This window comes from Neolamprologus brichardi, chromosome 22 (genome assembly GCF_056152115.1).
Source record: "Neolamprologus brichardi isolate AB-2024 chromosome 22, ASM5615211v1, whole genome shotgun sequence".
NCBI lineage: Eukaryota > Metazoa > Chordata > Actinopteri > Cichliformes > Cichlidae > Neolamprologus > Neolamprologus brichardi.
Window position 1 is genome coordinate 35,020,705 of NC_142124.1, and position 15,459 is coordinate 35,036,163.

The following is a 15,459-nucleotide window of genomic DNA, read 5'->3' on the forward strand; positions in this document are numbered from 1 at the left end:
TTTCAGGCTGAGCAGCTGTAACCTGTCAGAGGAAGGCTGTAAAGATTTGTTGTCAGTGGTCAGCTCCCAGTCCTGTAGTCTGAGAGAGCTGAACCTGAGTACCAACAGCTTGAATGATTCAGCAGTAAAGCTTCTGTCTGCTGCAGTGGAGAGCCCACAAGCCAAACTGAATATTCTGAGGTCTGACCGATTTGTATTCTTTTTTTCTTTTGTTTGTTTGTTTTGTTTTGTTTTTAACTGAGAAAATAAATCAAGGAATTTAAGGTAAACTTTATCAATTTTCTGTTGTTTCGTACCACATCTGCTCACCATAAAACAACAAGGATTCTTAAAATATAAGATTAGTTATTGATTGATTGATTGATCATACTTTATTCATCCCGAAAATTGGGTTAAGGCTGCCAACTGTCTGTTGGATCTGTTTGACGTTGCTTTCTTGTGTTGCTTTCTTGGTTAGAGTTCCTCACAGATGTCCAGATTATTCTTCTAATGAGGCGTCGACCATGTTTTCAGTTCTTTGGAAGAAAACATCGCCCTTTGCCATCCTTACTTTTCTTTGACTTCTTCAAATGCACCTGAACTCCAGCTGGTATTTTATTGGACTTTGCAGCTGTTTCTGGTCATCAGTTCATTCCTGCAAACCTCTGAACCTGAACAACAATGATGCTGCATTGCTGGCTGATCCCAAAAGGTTGATTCTGTTCATCTGGACGTTTTCAGAAACGTTTGCTCACTGATCAGGTGACTTCTTCAGTCTCAGCTGACTGCAGCTTTACAACCTTACAAACAGCACATTTGCACAATGACTGAAACCAGCAGCAGCAGCACCTGATATATATGATACTAATATAATACATATACATATATAATCCATACTAATGATGAAGGAACTGAGCTCACAGTCCATTGTTCATTCAGTGAACTACTCAGTTTATTTTGGGCCTCAGAAATGCTCACTCTGTTTGTACATCACTGTCAGCAATAGACTCATTCTGCTGTGTGGACAGGAACACATGTGACATCACTTCCTGTTTGTTTGTGACTGAAGAGGAAGAAGTTTACAAGGAATCATTTAGAAGAGTTTCAAACATCAACTGATTGAATCCATGAATCTGAAAACGTGTTAGTGAGTGAAAGAGACAGACATGTACAGACTATCTGTTCAACAGTCAGAGTGTTTCTGTAACAGGAGACACTCTTTACACCCCACTCAGCACAGGGACACTGAGGAACCAGGAGACAAGAACCCAAACCCAGGATAAAGAGTTTGAGTGAATGTGGTGTTGAAGGTGTGGAGGTGGATCAGAGAGTCAGAGGAGACTCTGTAGAAGGACAGAGTGCCAGCAGGACCGTCCACATACACTGCTGCTCTGTTAGAGACAGAGGAGGAGGAGGAGATGAATGTTGATCTGTTATTGTGAAGGACAGAATGAGGACCATCATCATCAGAGCAGCTCAGACTCCAGGACTGATCATTGTGTCCAAACACACAGTCATCACTGCCTCCTTTCCTTCTGATTCTTGTGTAACTCACTGATATATCAACATTTCCTCTCCACTCGACCTCCCAGTAACAGCGACCAGTCAGACCATCTCTACACAGCAGCTGTTCATAAACATCAAATCTGTCTGGATGATCAGGATATGACTGAACCTTCCTCACACGTGTCACCTTCCTGTTGTTGTCAGACAGTTGGAGGTTTGTGTTCACTGTGTTTGTGTTGATTGTGAGTTGACAGGAATCTGATGGAGAGAACAAACACAATCCAGCTGCAGTTATTGATCCATCATCTGTTCATTGATCGACACTTTGATGATGACTCCTGAGATCAGAATGATGAAGATGGTTGAATGTGTGCGGCTTTGTTTTCATGAATCCCATTAAAAACACACTTACACTTCCTCAGACCTGGTCTCAACCATCGGACTCCAGCAGGCTCCACCCTGAAAGGAGGAGGGGGGTCAGAGCAGCACAGTCAGCATGCACACATGGACATTACATGGCTCTCATACACACACTGTTACACACTGAGGATGGCTCAAAGCACGGCTCCACTGTTTTATTCAAAGAAATCTACATTTATTTATCAGCACATTTAAAAACAGGTTGAGCCAAAGTGCTGCACAGAGTAGAGATAAAATAGGAAACATACACATACACTATAAAGACTCGTCAGAATTGAAAGCTACAGAGTACAAATGTGTTTCCAACCGGGTTTTAAAAATGTTGAGTGTTATAATAATTATAATAATAATGGATTGCATTTATATAGCGCTTTACTAGGCACCCAAAGCGCTTTACAATGCCACTACTCATTCACTCTCACATTCACACACTGAATGCTAACTCTTTTCCCTCGCATTATAACAATGTGAGGCGTTAATGCTAAATAGGCTGCCGTTATTAACTAATGCTAATTTGATGTGAATTAGCATTATGCGCTAATGCTAACACTGTTTTCCCTTTGCTTTATAACAATGTGAACGGCTAATCTAAGTAGACCGCCATTAGCACCTACGTCTAATTTAAGGAAAATATGCATTAGAACCTAATGCTCATATCGTTTTCCTTTGCTTTATAACAATGTGAGCAGCTACCGCTAAGTAGGCTAATGCTGATTTGAAGTGAATAAGCATTAGTAGCTAATGCTAATACCATATTTTCTTGCTTTATAACAATATCAGTAGCTAATGCTAACACTACATTCCCTTCAATGAAGCCTATTTAGCATCAATTAACTTCATTTAGTATTAAGAAGTTAATGCTAAATAGGCTACCATTGGTGGCTAATGCTAATTTTCGGTGAATAAGCATTGGCAACTAATGCTAATACCATATAATCTTGATTTATAATAATGTGAGCAGCTAATGCTAAGTAGGGTGCCGTTATTAGCTAATCCTAATTCATTCCGCTAATGCTAACAATGTTTTTTCTTACTTTTTAACAATTTAAGTAACTAATGCTTACACTATTTTTCCTTAAATGTTAACAATGTGAGCAGCTAATACTGAGTAGGTTGCCGTTATTAACTAATGCTAATTTGATGTGAATTAGCATTATCAAATAATACTAACTATTTTTCCCTTGCATTATAACGATGTGAGGAGTTAATGCTAAGTAGGCTGCCATTACTAGCTAATGTTAATTTGACATGAATTAGCATCATCCGTTAACGCTAACTCTTTTCCCTTGCATTATAACAATGTAAGCAGCTAATGCTAAGAAGACTGCGGTTATTAGCTAATGCTAATTTGATGCGAGTTAGCATTATCCGATAATGCTAACACTTTTCACTTGCACTATAACGATGTGAGGAGTTAATGCTAAGTATGCTGCCATTAGCGGCTAATTCTAATTAGGGGTGAATAATTATTACCAGGTAATATCGTTTTCCCTTCCCTTTTAACAATGTGAGCAGCTAGTGCTAGGTGGGCTGATGCTAGCAGCTAATGCTAATTCGATGTGAATTAGCATTATATTAGTGAGGAGTTAATGCTAAGTAGACTGCCATTAGTGGCTTATGCTAATTTTAGGAGAATAGGAATTGGCAGCTAATGCTAAAACCATTGCAAAAACATTGCTATAACAATGTGACCAGCTAATGCTAAGTAGGTTACCGTTATTAGCTATTACTAATTTGTGGTGAATTAGCATTATCCGCTTATGCTAACAATGTTTTTTCTAACTTTTTAACAACATGAGTAGCTAATACTAACACAATTTTTCGTTCAATTTTACCCTGCGATGTGAAGTGTTAATGCTAAATAGAACGCCATTAGTGGCTAATTCTAAGTTTAGGTGAATAAGCATTAGCAGCTAATGCTCATACCGTTTTCCTTTGCATTGTAAGAACGACAGCAGATAATGATACAAAGTCTACCTTTATTAACTAATGCTAATTTGATGTTAATTAGCATTTTCTGATAATGCTAACTCTTTTCCCCTGCATTATAAGGATGTCAGGAGCTAATGCTAAGTAGTCTGCCATTAGGGGCTGTCACTACCCGATCCGTACCGGAAACCCGATCGGTACCCCGCATGCGCAAATCTTACGTCACTTCCTCTCTTTGCCAACATTGCGACATTCAATATATTTGAATGATATGGTTAGCGCCCAGTTAGCTCCTAGCATTTCTTAACAGCTCTGCCTCCTTTTCGACTGCCCGGGACATTTAAACAATGGATAATCCGTATACAAACAAATTCATGCTTTTCTCCTCAACAGAGAGCGTTCCCCGATTGAACAACAGCGCCGTAAAATAAGAAGAATGGCGCTTAATTACAGACTTAATAATATTGATTTAGCAATGTGTCACGTGAAGATTCATCAGCCAGATTAAGTGTTTACTGACAATTGACAGTGATAGCGGACATCATCATCACTATTCCAGTCAATCCTCTCCTCACAGACAAGCATAAACACACTCGACACACGTTTGTAATGACGCCAATTCATTTTACAATGGGGTTCATTCGCTCGGTTAGCAGGTGGCAGTATCCTCGTACACTGGGGAGTACACTGCCATTAAACAAACAGAAGAAGAAGAAAACATCTGCACATGCGCGGTACGGATCGGGTAGACCCGATTTGTACCGTCCGACTTTGCACATGCGCAGTAAGGATCGGGGAGTCCCGATCCGTAACTATCTTTTTATTTTTCGTTTTTGTCTACATTGTACTGAAATGCTTCATTATTGCAAACATTTTAAGATATACTTATTATTCTTAACATCTTAACCGATACTCTGACCCATAACTATCGTAAAACGCTACGACCGGAAGTAGACACCTTTCGCGCATGCGGGGTACCGATCGGGTTTCCGGTACGGATCGGGTAGCGACAGGGGCTAACTCTAATTAGGGGTGAATAATTATTAGCAGCTAATGCTAATACCATTTTCTCTTTCCTTATAACAATGTGAGCAGCTAATGCTACCATGACGCGAATTAGTATTATGCGCTAATGCTAATACTGTTTTCCCTTACTTTTTAACAATGTGAGCAGCTAATTTTAAGTACGCTGTTGTTAACACCAGACCCCAGACCAATGGATGCCCTTTTTAACTGTATTTTAGATATAAAATCTTGGATGGCAGAAAACTTTTTACAGCTTAACAAGGACAAAACTGAAGTTTTAATCATCGGTCCTAAGGCTCAGAGAGAAAAAACTCTTGTCTAAATTACAGGCATTTTCACTATGTCCTTCACTACAAGTGAAAAACCTGGGTGTTATTTTTGACTCTGAGCTTGGATTTATCCCACATATTAAACATGTAACCAAAATTGGATTTTATCATCTAAGTAATATAGCCAGAGTCCGCCCTATTCTCTCTTGGGCCAACACGGAGATGTTGATGCATGCTTTTATTACCAGTCACTTTGATTACTGTAATGCCCTGCTCTCTGGTCTTCCTAAAAAGAATATTTCACCTTTACAACTTTTACAAAACTCTGCAGCTCGTGTGCTGACGAAGACCAGAGGGCGGGCCCACATTACACCAGTTTTAGATTTGCTGCATTGGCTCCCTGTGTGTTTCAGGATGGATTTTAAAGTTATTTTATTGGTTTTTAAATGTCGTAATTGTCTTGAGCCTTCTTATCTCTCAGATTTGCTTTTACCATATGAACCCTTGCGGACCCTGAGGTCCTCTGGTACTGGCCTTTTGATTGTTCCTAAAGTCAGGACACATACTCACAGTGAGGCAGCTTTTCAGTGGTATGGTCCTCGTCTGTGGGACAGCCTGCCGGAGGAGCTCAGGGCCGCAGAGAACGTACATGTTTTTAAGAACAGGCTCAAGACCCACCTTTTTAATTGAGCTTTTACCTAACGATGATTTATTTTATGCTTATTTATTTTATCCTGTTATTCTATCTATATTATTAATTTAGGTTTTACCTAATATTTATTGATTTTATTCTTTCATTTTTATCTTCTTGCTCTATTTATATTTATGTTGTATCCCATTCTTATTTATTTTATCTTTTTATCCTGTACATATTCTTATTGGGTCATAACTCCAGTGTTTCCTTGCAGGGGGCTCTCTGCACCAGGGCTGTGATCAACTGTGGCTGCTGGGGCTCTGTGGGTCTTCTCAGCCTGGCTGGGGGGCTTCTTTGCCTGCCTCCTGCTGTGTGCCCAGCCTGGAGGCTGCGGTCTGTGATCGGCTGCCGGTGCAGATGGCTCCCTGTGATAGTGTTTCCTCACCTAGCTCATGTGTGCCCAGCCCAATTTTACCCTTTAAGTGTTTGTGTGTGTGCGTATGTGGGGGGGGGGGGGGGGGGTTGTATGTATCCATGATTGTTTATGTTAATGACAGTGTGGGGAGTGAGTTGGAGGGCGGGGTGGAGTGGGGTGGGCTGCTTTTAACCATGTAAAGAACTTTGGGCTACGTTTCTGTATGAAAAGTGCTTTATAAATAAAGATTGATTGATTGAATAGCTAATGCTAATTTAATGTGAGTTAGCATTATCCAATAATGCAAACACTGTTTTCTCTTATTTACTAACAATGATAGTAGCTAATGCTAATACTCTTTTCCCTTGGCTAACAACAATGTGAGGAGTTAATGCTAAGAAGGTTGCTTTTAGCGGCTTGTTCTAATTAGGGGTGAATAATCATTAGCAGCTAATGCTAATACCGTTTTCTCTTTCCTTATAACAATATGAGCAGATAATGCTAATTTCATGTGAATTAGCATTATATTAGTAAGGAGTTAATGCAAAGTAGGCTTCCATGAGTGACTTTTTTCCCTTGCGTTACAACGTTGTGAAGAGTTTATGCTAAGTAGGCTGCCATTAGCAGCTAATTCTTATACTGTTTTCCCTTGCTTTTTACAACTAGAGCAGCTAATGCTAAGTAGGTCACTTTGCTCTGCTAAGGATTTGTGTGACCATGTTGGAAACTCTGATAAGCTAATGATGCTAAACTAATGCTTTTTATGGGCCGGGTTAAAATCAATATTTCATTCTCATTCTGTTGTTTGAGAACAATAACAGAAAACTGTGCACTTGAGAACACATTTATTGTAAATTCAGCTGTGAATGTAGAGTTTGTCAGAGTACACATGGTCACACAAAACCTGAGCTTATCAGAGTTTCCAGTAAGCTGCCATTTCCAAATGTTTGCTGCTCCTGTCTGCCTCTTTGTCACACACACAGACTGAAATGATTCACAGCCTTGTTTCATCCTTCTGTCAGTGTCACTGACTGTCACTGTGAACATACAGCATGGGAAACATACCCATGGCTGAATGTCTGTGAAGGTTCTCAGTCATCCAGGTCATCGTAGTCAAAGGAGCTTGTAAAGAAAAGCGTCTGGACTTCTTTAAGTTGCTTGAAGACATTTCACCTCTCATCCGAGAAGCTTCTTCAGTTCAACTGAACACTTTATGGCTGACACTTTATTAGGTACACAGTGGCCACTATCTCAGGTACACCTGTGACCTAATAAAGTGTATCTAAATTTACAAAATGTTGTCTCTGTCCAAATATTTATGGACCTAACTCTAGGTCTACTTTTAATGAAACTCTCAACATGACTTATCAGTTATCATTAATCTTCCTGCAAACACTCCTTGGAGACCCCTACATAAATATCCATGTACTATCCAGCTAGACTAGTGTGTCTGTCCCTGAAAATATTCCTGCATGTGTGATTGTTCATGTCTCATCTGCAGGAAACAAGCGGGAAGTGAGTGAAGGACACAGGAAATGTTTCCAGCTCTTCCTCCTCTCTCAGACATTCTCTCCATACCTGAGAGTGTCCAGTCTCCAGCCTGGATCCTTCACTCCAGCCGACAGCAGCTCCATTCCTGATTCCCCTGGATCATTGTAGCTCAGGTCCAGCTCTCTCAGATGGGAGGGGTTGCAGCTCAGAGCGGAGGCCAGAGAAGTACAGCTTTCCTCTGTGATCAGACAGCCTGACAGACTGCAGACACACAAAACAACACTCTATCTGTCAACAACCATTTTCTCTTTGTCACAATAACAGCTGTCCATTTACATCCATTCAATGTAACTTTATTTATAGGTGACAATTCCCAACAGACAACAACAGTCATCTCAAGCTGTTTAACAGTGTAAGATAACAGCCTCCAATATTAGAGAGAAAGCCCCAAACATCAGACAATCGACTGTGAGCAGCACTTGGTGAGGCAGAGATGATGAGCATCATCACAGTGATGATCATTTCTCTGTAACCCAGGCTTTCTGTTTCAGGATCTGTGCACGCTCACAGAACAAGGAGACCTTTAAACATTATTTCACTAAATGGATGGACTGAGCTCAGCCTACAGATGAACTGGTGCCAGAGATCATAAAGAACATCAAACAGTCAAATTCAACACTTTAGATGGAAATATGAAATTAATGCTGCAGACAATCATGAACCTGCTGAATTCATGAACATCAAGAATGCAGCGAGTGGATAAATAAAGATTTGACCTCAGTGTGCTCAGTGTTCCTGTCTATTCCTAACATATTCCTAACATGATAGCTGCACTTTAGAGCTCTAAATCTGGAACTGACACATATTTAAACTCTACATGTTACTCAGTACATTCAGTTCTGACACTCGCCCACAGTCCAACAAAGGAAACATGGAGATCACATCAGTTTGTCACCAAAGTCTAATTATTAGTGCAAGTTAACCTGTTATTATCTCGTTAACTCATTAATTGATTAACACAATTACACGCTGTTGATGGCAGCAAACAAACCACCCAAACAAACAGAGGTGGGAGGCTTGGGCAGATTACGTTGGATCAGCTTGTGGGAGGAGTCTAGATAAATCAAAGAAAGACAAGGTAACAAATGCCACAGTGAAGTGAGTAGCTACAAACTGCAGGCCGATTAGTGTTGTTGAAGAAGTCGGTCTGAAGAACGTTCTTAGGATCAACAAATGACGGCATGTATGAGGCTCCTTCAAGACGCACCATCACAAGAAGAACACATGACCTGTAGAAAAAGGAGAGACTACGAAAGCCACGGCGTTACAACATGAACCTGCTGTTGGTCTCTCTGGAGACTACTGGGCGTAGCTGGGTAACCATGGTTACCTGGGAGTTACAGAAACGTGCAGAACATGTGATTCATGTTGCACAGCAGTGGGACATTTGAAATAAAGTCAGCACACTCAGTACAGATAGTGCAAGAAATATGATGGCTGCTGCCAGACGTCTGCCTTTGAACACGTCCCCCTGCATCGTGCACGTTCTTCAGCGTTCTGTCACAGAACAGTGAGTTTGACAATGTCCTGGCCAAATGCACAAAGGTTGTGGGCCACTTTAAACACAGTCCAGCAAACGCTGTAGAATTAGAACAGCAACAAACTGAACATGGACAAAAGAAAGAGTCACTGATACAAGACAGTCCAACCAGATGGACTTCACTCTGGACATGATTCAAAAGGATCTGCAGGAACGAGCAGCCGCTCAGGGACTTGCCGCACACAACACCTAGGTTGCTATGGCAACCACAGCTGACACGGACAGAGTGCACAGCTGGAACCCTGCAGGTATATTTGTCATGGTGTATTTCTCACTGTATTTCTCATCTGTACCTGTGAAAGCTTGTTCTCTGTTGCTGCTCATATTGTACAGAAGAAGAGAGTTTCTTTATCATCAGAAAAAGTCAATGAGCTTGTGTGTCTTAGCAGCTGGCTCGGTGCAGAGGAGGAAGAAAATGTCAAGTCAGAGGAAGATAAATGCAGTTCATGTTGTCAACTCAACCTGGACTATTGAAAGAGTTTTTCTTTGTCTTGTTTCTGACTGAGATTCTCCAAAGGAAATCCAGCACAAACACACACTTCACACACTCAAAGTCCCTGCACAGTAAATGAGCTGATGAGCGTTTGTGCTGCTCTCTGATAACAGAACAATAGTTCTGCTGGTTCCTGTTCTGAAAACACACATTTATAAATGTCCACTTGCTGTTGATCAAAGGTGCCTGTTATAATGTAATGATGGTGGCTCTGGACTCTGAGGAGAACTTTGTTTGGAACAAACTAGATCAAATGTTAACGTCCTGGCAGAGGCAAAGAAGTTTGATTTGATATTTGATTAGATTCATGTTTCAGCTCAGATTGACAGAAATATTTGAACTGCTACTGTGTTAAAGGGAACGCTGCTGTTAGAAAGCACCTGATTTGTTTCTGCACACTGAATGTTGCACTTCTCATACTGCAGTACTATTAAAATATGTTGCTGTAACAAAGCCATTAATCGTGATTCAAAGTGTCCATGGTTGCCCAGCACAACAAATGATTGCACAAGTGTGACTGATCCACTTTCTAATGTGTGTGTAGCCCACACTGAGTGTCACTGTGTCACAGGTGAATCTGTGTGTCCAGGTTCTATGAGGAGAACAGGATATAGTGACTGAGTCCAGCAGCTTAAAGTCTGACTCCATCCTCCATTTAAATAACTCACACCAACAACTGAATAGCTTTGCCTTTGTGTAGCTGACACTTCATTTTAATGTCCTTCTATTCTGGTTCATCTGGTTTCAGTTTCTATAAGCACACAGATTTCATCAGTGACTCTATGACCTCAGTAATCTTTGCTGGGCCTTAATGCTCTGAACAAAGCTGCACATCACAAGACTAAATAGAAATTAATCAGTCTTTCATTTCTCACTTCTGTTTGACTTCAGCTCTCAATGTCCCACCATAACCCATGGAAAGAATTACTGTCATCCGGGCTCCTGAACATGAAGCTGATGAAGGTGGAGTACTGTGAGGGCTGATGGAGATGATGATGAAGAATCCAGGAGCACCTTCATGGTGATGGTGAATGGCACCATCACCATGAAGGATCAGTGTGAGAATACATCATCATCCACAAAGAAAACCAGTCTGAGTGTCTGACGCTCTTGTTAGAAAGATGCAGTCGCAGCTTGTGGCTGCTCTTAGCTGGTTTGCTAGTTAGCTGGGAGTTTACTCACTAGCACATTGAATACTAAACTGTCTAAACCAGGGGTGTCAAACACATGGCCTGTGGGCAAAATCCAGCCCTTGAGATAATTTCATGTCAATTATTGATGAATTTTCAGGGTTGCTGATAATCAATGTGAGCATGGCCCAGATGTTACTCTGATGAGCCATGTGGCCAATCACTTTAAGAGATAGACTGGGATCATACCATTATTTGAAAGAAAACAGAAATGTTCCACAGACAGCAAGTGTAGTGGTAGAGACCAGGTACACAAAGAATCGGGGAACTGTATTTAAATGCAAGCTGTGGTGTAATCTATATTGATGTACATGCATGCGCCACTAGGGGGCAGTACTTACCCACTAAACAGGAAATGTGTGGCATGTAAACAGCACGAGAGTAAGCTAAAAATAATAGATGGTTGTTGCTCCACGTTATTGCTTGAGCAGGAGTTTTATTCAAGAGCCCAACACAACATGGTGTCAGAAGTACACTCGGTGAACTGAGAAAACTGAAAAGAAAGTCAGCTTGCCGATTGGCTAGCGACAAACATGACGGAGCAAGCAGCAGCTCTACTGGCGGCAGCAGCGGCACCTGGCCCGGTTATGGCGGCTCCGCCAGCGGCTACTTTCACCATCAAACCACCAGAAACATTCGACTTTGCAAAGCCCCAGGAGTGAGAGAAGTGGATCTGACGTTTTGAGCGTTTCAGAGTGGCAAGTAATCTGAACAGCTCCACAGATGCTAACCAAGTGAACACATTACTGCATGGGAGACGAGGCTGATGACGTGCTAAGGGGACTTGAAGTGAGTACAACAGCCAGCAGAGACAGTTGACTCCTTCATAACAGCTCTATATGCTCTCACTGAAAACTGTGAATATGGTGAACTTCCCGATGAACTTTTGAGGGATAGGCTCATTGTGGGTCTTAAAGATTCATCACTGTCGGAGAGAATGCAGCTCGACAAAGATTTGACCCTAACTAAAGCTATCAGAATGGCAAAACAATCTGAGGACATCTGGGCATGACATTTAAATTCGAATTGGGGGCAGATGTCACAGCTATCTCAGAGGAGACATTCAAAGACATTAAGCAGCCCAATGAACATTTGCAAAAAGCTGAAAAGCCACTGTATGGACCAGGAGGTGCAGCACTGACCGTACTTGGGTCTACAAAGGAGGACATTTCCTACAGTGACAGAAGCACTACAGAGACAATCTATGTAGTCAGAAATCTGCGTGTAGCTCTCTTAAGCAGGACAGTTTCTGTGAGACTGAAACTAATTGCCCAAATGGACAATATTGACCTTGAGACAGTGAAGAAAGCGTACCCGAAACTATGTGATGGGCTTGGGCTTGTTCAAAAACCATACACGATTAAGCTGTAGGCCAACGTTAAACCTTATTCACTGAAAGTGCCGAGGCGTGTTCCACTGCCACTACTGAGCAAAGTCAAAACAGAGCTGGAGAGGATGGAACAGTTGGGAGTAATCAGTCGTGTGGAAGAGCCCACAGACTAGTGTTGCGGCATGGTCGTAGCACCCAAAAGGGACAAAGAGAAAGTCCGCATCTGTGTGGACATGACACCATTAAATCAGTCGGTGTGTCGTGAAAGATATATCCTCCCCTCTGCAGACCAAACGCTAGGCATGCTCACAGGTGCGCAGTATTTCTCCAAGCTCGATGCTAACATGGGCTTTTGGCAAATACCGCTGTCCAAAGAATCTGCTCTCCTCACCACATTTATTACGCCATTTGGTAGATACCATTTCAATCGTTTGCCATTTGGTATTTCCAGTGCACCAGAGCATTTTCAAAACATGATGGTGACGGAAGGGACAGCCGGCCTCGCGGGAGTCGTGTGCCACATGGACAACATCCTGGTCTGGGGATCCACGAAAGAGGAGCACGACATGAGACTCCATGCTGTTCTCGGCCGTGCTGAGAAGGCGGGCGTCACCCTGAACATGTCAAAATGTGAGTTTGGCAAAAGAGCAGTGAAATTCTTAGGATTCATTGTGTCATCTGAAGGTATGAGTCCTGACACTGACAAAATTAGTTCGGTGCAGAATATGAAAGAGCCAAGCACCGTGAGTGAGCTTAGGAGCTTCTTAGGAATGGTGAATCAGCTGGGGAAATTCATCCCAAACCTCTCTGAAAAAGACAAACCACTGAGAGACTTACTTTCTACTAAAAACATGTGGTACTGGGGGCACGAGCAACAAAATGCGTTTACAGTTTAAAACAAGAACTGTCATCTGCACCGGTACTACAGCTTTACGACCCAAACAAACCCCAAAAGATCTCAGCAGATGCCTCTTCATACGGGTGGGGGCAGTTTTGCTACAGAAAGACAATGACGTGTGGTCACCAGTCGCGTATGTCTAACGATCATTGACACCCACAGAGCAGAGCTATGCTCAGCTGGAAAAAGAAGCGCTGGCGCTCACCTGGGCCTGTGAAAGATTCAGTGACTTTATTCTAGGGCTACAATTTGAGTTTGAGACTGACCATAAGCCACTCGTAGCCTACTTGGAGGGCAAGCCTGGGATTTGCTTCCACCACGGATACAGAGATTCCGCATGCGCCTAATGAGGTATTCTTACACTGTAAGGCACATTCCAGGCAAAAGCCTCACCACAGCCGACACGCTCTCACGGTTACCGCTGACACACAGTGTGATGCCCAGAGACAATGATCTTATGGAGAACACTGATATTTCTGTTGACACAGTGCTGGAGGGCTTTCCTACTAGCAGCAAATATCTTACAGATCTCCATGAGCAGCTACAGTCTGACAGCGTCTGTTCCCAAGTCATGAAGTTCTGTGCAGAGGGCTGGCCTGACAGGAACCAGCCGCAGGGAGTGGTAAAACACTACTGGTCAGAAAGAGCAGTTTTGAGTGTACACAATAGACTACTACAACGAGGCACAAGGTTGGTCACACCTGCAAACATGCGGAATGTAGTTTTGGACAAAATACACGAGGGACACCAAGGGGTAGTTAAGTGTCGAGAACGCGCCCGACAAGCAGTGTGGTGGCCAGGCTTAAGTAATCAGATCAGTGAACTTGTCCTTAAGTGCAGGCTGTGCATACAGGAGAGAGTCAATGTGAGGGAACCTCTTATGCCCACACGTTTACCTGAGAGGCCATGGCAGAATTTAGGAGCTGATTTGTTCACACTACAAGACAAAAACTATCTGTTGGTAGTAGATTATTTCTCGAGATATGTCGAGATTGCTCAACTCAGCCCAACTCGTTCAGCCAATGTGATTGTGCATTTAAAGTCAATATTTGTACGCCATGGGATACCTGAAACATTGATTACCGATAATGGCCCACAATTTGCATGTCAAGAAATGAAAGACTTTGTAAAGGACTACTGTTTTGAGCATGTCACCAGTAGTCCCAGGTACCCGCAGAGAGAGGCGTCCAGACCATCAAAAATCTCTTCAAAAAAGCGATCCACACTGGCGAATAGCTACAGCCCGGCTCAACTTCTCATGGGGCGCAGGCTTCGTTCTACTTTACCAGTGCTTCCTGAAACCTTAGAGCCCTGTCTGCCTGATTTTCAGCACATTTGTCATTCTGAGAGAGAGAAAAGGATATAAGTAACTGCGACAGACGGAAGTGACGGACAAGGTAAGCGACGGACAAGGTAAGCGACTCATGTTGTAACTGACGTCAGACGCTGGAGATTTTGGCGGAAAATTAAAGCAAATGGTAGTTTAGATTTGAACAAATTCCTTTAAGCTTCAGTATTACCAAATACACTTATCAATTGTCTTATAACTAACAACATTTGCTTAATCATCTCCAACACCCTGGAGAACAACGGGGAGAGTTTAGAGGCTCTCCAAGATTACATTGATCAGTGCTTCCAAGATCTCGTGATGAAGAAGGCCCAGAGCGCAGCTTCCCCAGCCAAATCTGAGACGCCGTTGTAGAAAAGACAACGCCCGGCAGATTCCCCCGGCACAACATTGCCAGCCGGCAAAGATATTGTCAAAATACTGGAGTCAATCGACAAACGATTGTCCAGTTTTGATGCAAGGCTGTCCTTGGTGGAGATTCTTCACCGGGAATTTAAATCCTTGCGAGAATCCCTGGAGTTCAGCCAGCAGCAAGTGGAAACGCTCGCTGCTGAAAATGCCACGCTAAGGGAGTCGGTGAAATCTCTCACCGACAATGTTACTCAGCTAAATAGAGAAAATAAAAAAATAAAAGAAACAGTTATTGATCTACAAGCTCGTGGCATGCGTGATAATCTTGTATTTTCTGGTATTCCAGAAGCCGCTGGAGAGGACGCGGAGACCACGGTAAAAAGCTTCATCAAAACCCACCTGAAGCTGCCGGAGGACACGGAGAAGAACATCGTCTTCGATAGGGTACATCGCCTCGGCCCCATGCGGGCTGCGACCGGGAGACCACGTCCTATCGTGGCCAAATTCGGCCACTTCAAACAAAAGCAACATGTGAAAAGCCACAGCAGGGAATTAAAAGGAACGGACTTCAGCGTGAACG

The 15,459-nt window shown here is 42.6% G+C and overlaps 1 protein-coding gene across 2 annotated transcripts in view; it reads right to left on the minus strand.

The window, feature by feature from the left end:
- Nucleotides 1–445: 445 nt before the first annotated feature.
- LOC102793830 (NACHT, LRR and PYD domains-containing protein 12-like) overlaps nucleotides 446–15,459 on the minus strand; it is a 35,689-nt gene continuing 20,675 nt past the window's right edge. For both annotated transcript variants that reach the window (XM_087835306.1, XM_087835305.1), the window contains 3 exons: nucleotides 7,757–7,930; nucleotides 1,898–1,944; nucleotides 446–1,743 (listed from right to left, as the gene is read on the minus strand). In XM_087835306.1, the coding sequence (XP_087691432.1) occupies nucleotides 1,211–1,743; nucleotides 1,898–1,944; nucleotides 7,757–7,930 (754 nt within the window). In that variant the 3' untranslated portion in view covers nucleotides 446–1,210. The remainder of the gene's footprint in view (nucleotides 1,744–1,897; nucleotides 1,945–7,756; nucleotides 7,931–15,459) is intronic.